General features: G+C 30.7%; 1 protein-coding gene across 1 annotated transcript; it reads right to left on the bottom strand.

The window, feature by feature from the left end:
• Positions 1-850: 850 nt before the first annotated feature.
• Positions 851-8,682, bottom strand: LOC145135942 (glycosyltransferase). The gene is made up of 4 exons (XM_079070157.1): positions 8,342-8,682; positions 7,977-8,245; positions 2,214-2,562; positions 851-1,604 (listed from the first exon to the last, which is right to left on the bottom strand). The coding sequence occupies exons 1-4, from the start codon at positions 8,606-8,608 to the stop codon at positions 939-941; spliced, it is 1,551 nt and encodes a 516-aa protein (XP_078926283.1). The 5' UTR covers positions 8,609-8,682; the 3' UTR covers positions 851-938.
• Positions 8,683-10,913: the final 2,231 nt, after the last annotated feature.

The following is a 10,913-nucleotide window of genomic DNA, read 5'->3' as shown; positions in this document are numbered from 1 at the left end:
TCCCAACCCACCGAACCCACTGTCATATCATTTTTTCTCTTTTATTTTTCTTCATCTTTCCAAACCCACAACGCACGGAAATCCTATCTTTTTGAACTCACTCAACCCACTTAATTAAAAAAAATACAAAACAACTAAGGTATAAGTTTTAAAACACATGGTACAAGAGAAAATAAGAAAGAGAAAATAAAGAGAGATGATGAAGTGGGTTAGTGAAATCAATCAACCCACTCGTTGAAGCGGGAGTGGTATCACCGATAACTCTATTGCTAATTAAAATTTTACATTTGATTGTTTTGTATTTTTTTTTTAATTGAGTTGGTTGAGTGGGTTCAAAAAGATATGATTTCCTTGTGTTGTGGGTTCGGAAAGATGAAGAAAAACAAAAAAGAAAAAGTGATGTGACAGTGGGTTCAGTGGGTTGGGAGGGAATGACTCCCTCATCCCTAATAAGTCATATTCCCTCACAAAAACTATCTTTCCCGTAAAAGAGAAAAATGTCATTCATTTTCTACCATTTCATTCCACCGATGCATAAAGCTATCTTTCCTTAGTATCCTACATTTTCAAAGTTTAACTAAAAAACTTTCTAACAGTTCTTTTAATTATTATTATTATTATTATTATTATTATTCAATTAAATTTCACAGAAATAAACTGAAAATTTTGGAGTTTTATCTACAGTTCGATCCAACCAAAGTATTATGAGGTTTCCAGCCTCATCAATAATTCGCGGCATTGAACCTAAGAGTTTAAGAATCAAAATCAACTACTGATGATCACAAATAAGTGAATCCGTTATCAATCACCAAAATTAACTTAGGGATTTTAATCAATAGTTTTTCTCACACATTTGACATATATATTACTTGTATAGATACAACAAAATTATACTAGTTGTAACAATCTACCTGTAAGAGCTAATGAACATTAATTTATCAACTATAAATCTGTAAATTTAACCGTCTCAACCATAACGAATGCAAAATCATATGATAAACATCATATCTTTTAGCAGGATTATTAACCAAAAAATGTCGTTGTACCTTCTTAACATTCTCTTGCAACTTCTTATACTTATCCTCTGATATTCCCAACAAAATCCTCTTCAAATTCGGTATTTCACTCACCGACACTTGAACCGAAAATGCATCCCAATTAAGAACATCGCTAAATGGAAGAACATAGTTTTGAGAAATCAAAACGGGCACACATTCTGCATAAATCGCTTCAACTATTCGTGGACTAGCCACTTCAAATCCACTAGGGCATATGCAAAACCGAGTTCTTTTCATTGTGTCAAGATATGAGACATTATTAGGAACTTTTTCATATACTTGTATGTCTTCATCTTTATCTTTCCAATGTTGGAAAAGTAGTGGTCTAATCTTTCCATGAAATTCTCCGCCTGCAAAGAACGCTAGGTTTGTACGATTAGATGGTGGTAGACCTCCGGTGATTGTAGTGGTTTCGGTTCTGAGAAGATTGATTTCGGGAATAGATGCGTCTTTTCTCGGATTGAAATACTCCGAGGTGTTTGCGTTGCATAGTAGTCGTATTGAAGTGAAATATAGTGAATGGACATACCATGTTGCTCTAGGACCCTGCAAACATTACAAGAATCATAATAACTCATTATGATATAAGTAATAGTTAAATGTCTATCTATGCAAAATAATAATCATAATAATAATAATAATAAAAAGTCATGTGGACCGGGATAAATTTTGTATTAAATTTATCCAACAAATTTTCGTTTTTTTCTCCAATTAATGCAATGATATTAAATTTTGTATCATTTTATACAACAATGAGTTATATTCTTTATAACGTTTATACAAATTACACGAATTATGTGACCACATTTCAAACCTATAAATAGTTACAAATGCTAATAGAAGGTAGAAAACTCGTTCCATACTTGCATAAATTGTAAGGGTTTGGATCATAATAGCCAAAGTCAGAGAATTTTAATTTCCAACATGATACAGTCTCCTTATGGATCATAATAGCCAAAGTCAGAGAATTTTAATTTCCACATTATTTTATATCTCCTAAAAAGGGTTGTCGTGGGATATGTTAGATAACCCTTTGAAGTAACAAGTTAAAATATTTTGGTCCTAAAATGAAACGTGATCACATATTTCTTATAAAAAAAATAATATATGAAACCATATTGTAAAATACATTTTACCTTTTAAGTAATTACCTACCCAATCATGGCAAGAAAGCATGAAATGATCGGATCCAAGGCTTCTATTCCAGTAAGGGTATCTTGAAGAAACTACGTGCACATAGTCGCCAATAACACGTTCTAGGACAGCTTTGTCACGAATGATAGGATCAAAAAGGGTATCGAGAATCATGACAACACTAAATGGGAGGAAGTAGACATGGGCTTTATCCGGATCAGATACCTTAAAATTATGGTCGTTCTCTATAGAATTTAAAAAGAGTCCTTCCATGGAGTAAATGTTTGTAGTGGGGCCTGTATGGAATAACGGTCGCTCTCCTTCTTTATAGATATATATTTTGAACAACTTTTCCATTAGCAAGTAACTCCTGCATGTAAAGCAAATAGCAACGTACTTTTTAAAAGTATAACAATAATATGTAAAAAAAATGGCAACGTGCTTTTTTAAAATATAGTGATAATAACGATGGATATGAACTTTTAAACTATAAGTAATTCCAAATTAAGATATTTATGATATGATACGGAGTGTTAGTTTTGAAAAAGAAATATGTATAATAAACTAGAAATTATATTAAAGTTAGATACACATTCACTATTTTACTATTAATTGTACATATGTTGTCAACAACACTCGAAGATAAAATTGCAAAAATGGTCCCTGTGGTATGCAATTTTTTGGAGTTTTAGTCCAAACCCTGACTTTTTTTGATTGTTAGTCCATTTGAGCTAGTTTGTTTGCAGTTTTGGTCCCTGACCAAACTAAAAAAACTATTATACCCTTAATGATTTTATTTTTCATTTTTCTTTCAATTTTTAATAATATTATTATTATTAAATATAAAAGTGGGCCTACTTATCCACACACACATACTCTTTCTCTCTCTCTCTCTCTCTCTCTCTCTCTCTCTCTCTCCCTCTCTCTCGAATTGGGGTCAAAAGGACAAAACCCACCAACTGGTCTCCCTACCTCTTTCTCTCTTCCACAGATTTCGATGAGAGCTCTGATCAACAACTCAAAATGACGATGTCAACTTCCTTCCCTTCGATTTCTTCTCCTTCTTTCTCGGTCTTCTCCATAACGTTGGTCTCTGTATCTCTCGAGTGTTTGCTCGATACCTTCGGTCATAAGAGATGGTGACTGGAAATCTATGAGTTTTCTCTTTCAAATCTACCTATCAAATCCTCTATTTCTTAGTTCTTTCTTTCTCCTCGAATCCCCTTCTCCAGCTCTTCATTACTATAGAGATTTAAGGCCAAGGTAAAAGGTATTTTAGGTTAACGATCACATGACTTTTGTTGATATCTCGATTGCAGGTTCAAAATTTCTCTTAATGTTCCTGATCTCAAGAAGGAGACAATCGATTTTTGAAAAAATAAGAGAACTACTCACCACTACTATCGTTCACACCAACTCTTTGACATCACCAGAGAAAACACACACATACACATCTGTCTACACCAATGAACCACTGCATTCATCACCACAATCATCTTTAGTGGTTTAGAATGGAACCAGATACCTTATACAACCATACTTTCTGAGAAAACGAAGATGAAGATGATGGTCTGACCAACGACTACAAACAAAGATAAACCCAGATGCAAAAAAGGATTACAATCCAAATAAAAAGCGAACCTTTTGGGGGTCGGGTTATATTAGTAATTGAAAACCAGACCTTTTTGGTGGAAAGTCAAATGCATCCATGACAGCTGCTTTAGCTGCTGTAGCCTGTACATTACCTGGGGACGATGAAACGGGTCGGTATGTTCTGTGCCATATTTGTGATTTCTTCCTCGGCTCATGAATTTCAGACACCAATTTGATGGTTCTTGTTTTAGGATATTTTGGTTTGTGATTAGGTGAAAAAGGTGTTGAAGTGAAGCAGTTTGAGTTGGTATCATGTCCTACATTGCGATTTAGGGGAAAAAACGAGAAAGGATGGGGAAGATGGTATGTGGAGAGAGAGAGAGAGAGAGGCCCAAATTAATTATTTATTTTCTTTTTCATTTAAATTAAATAGAAAAAAAATATATATATATATATATATCAGAAGGGCATTATAGTCATTTCAATTTTACGAGGGACCAAATCTACGTACAAACATGGCCAAAAGGACCACCAATCCAAAAAATTGTGGTTTGGACTAAAACCCCAAAAAAATACATACCACATGTACCATTTTTGCAGTTTTGTCACACTTGAATCATCAACATTTGGCTGGTCAAAGGTAATCACTTTTAGAGTATTTGTTGTTAAACATCAATTAATTTTGTAAATTATATTTTGCAAAATATATTTTACATGCTTTTTTTTTCTTTTGATCTCACTACAAAAGTTTTAAAAAGATTGTGAAATTTTTTTTTTCTTTTGCCAAATGATAAGGGTGAGAATGTTTTTTTACTAAAACCTGATCGTAAATTTCAACTTTTTTTTATTTAGAAAAAAACAAACAATCAATTTTTATCGTTCAAATTTTTGTGTTTTTGTTTTTAATTATACATTTTGGATTTCTTCATAACTTACTTTATTTTTCAAAAAATAAACATTTTACTATATTTTATTTATATACGGAAGAACTTTTATATTTTCATTTACTTTGTAAAATGCAGAAAAACTCAACCATTTATCTATAAGTAATTAAAAAAACCCTTATGTTTTCATTTACCTTTCAGATTTACCAAAATATTCTATTTTTTAAGAAGTTACCATTTTTTGTGTCATGGCATTCATCTTTTTTGCTTTTAGGATGTCATGGGAAAAAAAGCGGGGTTGCCTATTTTTACTTGAGTAAATGGTTTATTTTCTAAGGTTTTACTTTAGATAAAAGGTAACCTCAAATTTTTTTTTTTGTTTTTCATTTTAACCTAAAAACGAGAAAGATAAATGTCATGTCACAAAACAACGTACTGACAATTTCTTAAAATATCGGATATTTAGGTTAATGTGAAATGTAACTGAAAATATAAAAGTTTTTCTGTATTTAAACAAAATATAAATATTTTTCTGAATATTAGTAGATAAACGGTTATGTTTTTCTATATTTTGCTAATAATATGATGCCTGAAGTATAAATTATGAAACATGGCCACCATAATGAATGGTCTAAAAGGAAAATACAATAAGTTATGAAACAACGATATGACACAAAGGGAAGGGTTGAATGGTGTGTGAGGAAGGGGTTGTTTATGCTGGACTTTTCTTATTTATTTCTTATTTAATTACTAGATGTAAGAACCGTATAATACATAGGTTTATTAAAAATAATATTTTAATAAAATTAAACATTATTTAATTACAACTTAATTATTCATTTAAATAGATCAAAGAAAATTGTAAGAGAAATATATACAAAAGTCAAATCAATCATTTTTATATTTTAGGGGACTAAAACAATAAAATTCTTGTTAAAAAGAATCTTTTTGTAATTTTTTCATTCAATCAAAACAAACATTGTTTGTAATATTTTGTATTTTTTATTTTATAGAAGGAATATTAACTACAAAAGAATGTAAAAAGATCTAGCTAAAAGTCCAAATAAAACCTGATTTTGCATCCGAGTAAACATTGCTATGCATTTTCTTATAATTAATGTTTATTATATGCGTTTTTGGGATATGTTAGAATTTTTTTTTTTTTAATATTATGTAAACATTGCTTTGCATTTTTATTAAGATTTACTATTCATCTTAAAAATATTAGTCGATATATGTTTGAATAGTTGTTGGCCTAAATAATCCAAAATACTTACAACTATACATATCCATCATAAATACATACATATATAGAATATAAATACATACGAAATATGCATATCATTACTATATATAGTCTCATACTCATATCATAAGGATATCATATCTTCTTCATGTTGCTAGATTTGTGTCAAAATAAAGTGAAATAAAATATAACATGTGATAATATGAAACATCATTTTGCGTCATCTTATTAAATTATGTATACGTCTTCTTGCACTGAAATTTGGGTTAATATACAGATTAAAAAGATAATTCTTTGGCTGATTATCAATAATTTTTAATTTTATTACAATGTTCATTATTTTTTATGTTCGTAGTTTGTATTTTAGTGAGAAAATTTAGAAAACACAAAACGAACCGACAAAGCACCCGCAGGTTTTTGTGAGGCGTGTGGGATATTCATATATATATTTAAGAATAAATTACCAATTTGGTCCCTAATGTTATTCAAAATTATAAGTTAGGTATTTGAAGTGTCTTGTCCTTCAGTTTGCACTTCATAAGTGATATGCAGTGACAACGCAAAACATTTGAATAGCAGAATAGCAGTGACACAAAAAAAAAAAACAATGGCACTTATATTTCGAAAATGTTGCACCTAATATATATATATATATATATATATATATATATATATATATATATATATATATATATATATATATATATATATATATATTAGGTGCATATATATATATATATACATTGAGAGACTGAATCAAAACAAAAATCCACCAATAGTGATATGGTCCCTATGCTTTACACAAAACAAAAATCCAGTCCAATTTTTGAAGTCATTTATAAAGGTAAGAGACCATATACGTAAAAAAAATTCCATGTTAAGGACAATGTTAGAAGAATTTCAGATTTTGGACTGAATTTATGGTTTCTGGTAAGATATAGGGACCAAATTTGTAATTTATTCTAATTTTAATGTTGTACAACATCACATGCATTAACCAATAAAGCAAGGTTTAAGGGCCGAGAATCATGCATCGTGCCTCATTAACTGCTTTCAGAAGTAGAAAAACATTATTTTCATGCTACACGATATAACATATTATAATATCTTATCTAATCAAACATTAATTGGATTAATACCCAACCATATAATTAATACATCAATTTGAAGACTTTAATTTCCGGAAGAGTCATATGTAAAAGAAATATTGAGATTTTTATTTTCATGCTACACGATATAACATATTATAATAATATCTTATCTAATCAAACATTAATTGGATTAATACCCAAACCATATAATTAATACTTCAATTTGAAGACTTTAATTTCCGGAAGAGTCATATGTTAAAAAAAATATTGAGATTTTGTATTTTTTTAGTACATATAATTATATTAGGAAACTAGTAGAAGGAATAAATAATTTGGATTATTTAACATGTTTAATATTTATTTTCTTAATTCCGATCCTTGTAGTTTCTCTTTACATAAACAATATAATATCAATTAACTAATTAATTTTTTTTTAAATGACAAATATACTAAACCACTCAGGATTTGAATCATCGACCTCAAGGAGGAGTTCAACAACGCATACCGCTTGGCTACATTGATTTTGAATTACTGTTTTTTTTTTAAATTAAAATGAACTTGTTATTGTTGCAAAAATACAAAACGCACTTGAAAAAAGATCGATTTCCAACATAAAGTACCAACAATAATTTATACCGATTTAAATACAAAATTTTTAAAAGCTCCACCATTCTTTTAAGTTTTATCTTGAGGTAGTTTGATGGTTGTATCAAAACATAATTGAGTCACAATAATGATAAAGTAGTACAACTGAAAAGAAATGAAAAACTCACTTTCTTGATTTTTTTTGTAACAAGCTAAGAAAAGTCTTTTCATTTGTGCATTGCTTATAGTGTATTAAAACCTGTCTTAAAAGAAAGTCTTTTCATATGCAGAAAAAAAGGGTTTCAAACGTTAAATATGCGATCCATCGACAACCCGAATATCACACAAAACACAATTTTAAATTGAAATGAAAATAAAAATATACCTGTGAAACATGAAAGGATTTCTGTAGATACTTCCATGGGGGACATAATCGCGATCATGAAGAGGGTAAGATGAACGGCTGAGATTCGTCCCCGCATCTCTGATCAAAACCCTAGCTCTAGCGAGTTCAGCTTCAACTTTCTCCAACTTCTCATCTCTCTTCTTCTTCTTCGATCTCCTTAACAACGTCTCATCTTTCAACTCCTTAATCAATCTACTCACCACCTTATTCATTTTCCCGTTTTGCTTCTTACACGCATCAGAATCACACTATTCAAACAGATAAAAATAATCAATCAAACATGCATGTTTAATTCACAATAATTAGATGGTTAATTAATTACTAGAGTTAGATTGACGAATTACATGGAACATCGAGTACAGTGCAGTTTTGGGGTTTAACGGTGGTGGTAGAGGTGGTGGTTGGTGGTGAAGATTGAAGGAGTGAATAGAGAAGGATGATAAAGAAGAAGAAGGCCATCGCCATGGGGATAGTGAGGAAGGAAGAGAGAGGAGAGAGAGGCGGTTGGAGGCGTACGAGACAGCGGCGACAAAAGCTACGGCAAAAAGTGTGACGGAGATGAGAGTACACCATTGATTGTTCGATCTGCAAATCTGTGTTCTGCAGATCATCGATCGACAAGTTTTGGGTTTGTTTTTTTCTGTGAGAGAGAGAGAGAGAGAGAGAGAGAGAAAACCAGGTGGTTCGGTTTGCATGCAATTAGGAAACTTCCGATTCTCTAGAATTAATGTTAGAGTAATTTACGAAAATAGTCCCCTAGGTATGGTTATATTCGCAGTTTCAATCCAACTGTAAAAATTTGGATTAATGGTCGCAATTTAATTATTTACATATTTTGCATTAATGGTCATCCGGGCTAACCTGTCAAAAATCAGACATTAAGTATGAGTAAAATGACCAATATAGTCATAGTTTTTTCTATTTTTAGTTAATTTTATATTTTATAAATTCTAGGGACTAAATATATAAACTCTAGGGACTAAATATATAACTGACAGGAAATGTTTTTCTATTTTTAGTTAATTTTATATTTTATAAACTCTAGGGACTAAATATATAAACTCTAGGGACTAAATAATATAACTGAGGAAATGACGTAAAAGCCTTAAATAATAATACCCAACTAGAAAGGTTACCCCCGATACGTGGGGGCCAAAAGTTTTCAATGTTGTTTCCGAATTGATAAATATGACAGACATAGAAAGTGCAAGGATGAAAAGTCCGGGCTTTGCCCCGGACAAAAAATGTAAGTTTTGACTGCAAGGACCAGAAGTGTGAAAATGGCTAAAGAATTAAAGGGGTAGGAATTAGCAACTTTTTAGAAACGAGATCAAAGTTGTCAAACCGTTAAAGTTTTGTGGCCAAACTTTAAATATTAAAAGGTTCCAAAAAAGTGTAAAAATATTGATTGTAGGGACCAAAAGTGTCAAAATGTGTAAAGAATAATGACCAAAGTTGCCAAAAAACATCTAAATTTAGTATTCCTAACTTCCAACAATAATACAGGGACCAATTCTGCCAAAAAAAATGGGAAGTTAAATGGAACACAAACAAAATGACATGAATAAATTCATTAAAGAAATACAGGGACCGGATATGTAAATCAAGAGACCAAACTTGCACAAAATATCCCAAGTTTACTATTCATTTCTTCCACCACTTTAATATATATATAATAATTACCTATTCTTCAATCCCCCAAATGATTTATATGGAGCTTCTCATCTCTCTTCTGTGGTGGATACAATTAGTGGTTTTTGTTTTAATCTGGAATTTGCAGGTGGCCGTAGGTTTGTTTTTTCCAAAAAAACACAACTACATTCGATTTTCAGGGTTTAATTTTGCTGCCCCATTTGTTCTTGAACTTATGTAATTTACTTTTTTGGCATTTTGTGAACCTATAACGAAAATGAAGATGATGTTCATACCATAATCGATTATTGGATTTTATTTTACTTTTAATTTTTGCCTGACTATGTGATTTACTGAATCTGGAATAATTAAAGATAAATTAATGTTTGCTTTTTTAGTTTTCATTTAATATCGATTTTATGAAATTTGCATATAATCTATGATTGTGCATCTGAGAAGAAGACTATGGCAGTAGTATGTGATGGTGGTGATAATAAAAAAATGTAAGAGTTGAATTTCAGACTTGATTTTTTTAAACAATCCCATAATTAATATTATGAACTAATATAACCTTTACTATTGATGTACAAACAAGTGGATAGATGCTATTTATAATTAAATATCTAAAATGTTTTCACAAAATTAAACAGCTAACAATTAATATTGAAGATTAAACGTTGAGATGTCATAATATAATAAATTCAATTATTACTAATTCAATTACCGGGTTTCATCCAGAAACCAAATCGATCATTCGCGATCAAATTTGATTATAAGAAAGAGGTAGAAGCAGAATGTCATGTTATTGGACGAAATTAAAAGATGAAACAACAAAGTAAACTCAACCTTGTAGTGGAAAATCTTTGACTGATGAATGTAACGCCCGCAGATTCGGGCTAGTCAATTTAGAGACAATAAATGTTAAAATGACATTTTTGATAGAAGATTATTTAGAATAAATAATCTTAACCAAGTTATATTATATGTCACAAGGGTTACGTACATATAAAGAACGCTAAAATCCGAGTTATAACGAAGAAGTTATGACCCGTCGAAGTTTTACGGCTAAACCGGCACGACACCGCGTAACGTAAAAAGTGAGTTTGCGATAAAATACTTTTAGACTTAGCGATGTAACGAAAGTCATAGTTGACGTTAAACCGAGAGCGTGCATAAAAAGAATGTCCAAATCTGATTTCGTATGAGGAAGTTATGATTTTTCTAAGATTTAGCATAGCAGTACACAACCCGGAAATCGAATTTTAGATCGATCGATTTTTAGCC

This window comes from Lactuca virosa, chromosome 9, assembly GCF_052849685.1.
Source record: "Lactuca virosa cultivar CGN04683 chromosome 9, Lactuca_virosa_CGN04683_v6, whole genome shotgun sequence".
NCBI classification, from domain to species: domain Eukaryota; kingdom Viridiplantae; phylum Streptophyta; class Magnoliopsida; order Asterales; family Asteraceae; genus Lactuca; species Lactuca virosa.
Note: the sequence above shows the minus strand (reverse complement) of the source record. Positions and strands in the feature narration are given on the sequence as shown.

Bases quoted from the DNA above. Each gene is read 5' to 3' on its own strand.
- LOC145135942 (XM_079070157.1), bottom strand. From the start codon at position 8,608: ATGATCTGCAGAACACAGATTTGCAGATCGAACAATCAATGGTGTACT. The intron at 8,246-8,341 runs GTAATTCGTCAA...CTGTTTGAATAG, and splicing joins CACTGTACTCGATGTTCCAT to TGTGATTCTGATGCGTGTAA. The intron at 1,605-2,213 runs GTAGGTAATTAC...TAATGTTTGCAG, and splicing joins TGCTTTCTTGCCATGATTGG to GGTCCTAGAGCAACATGGTA.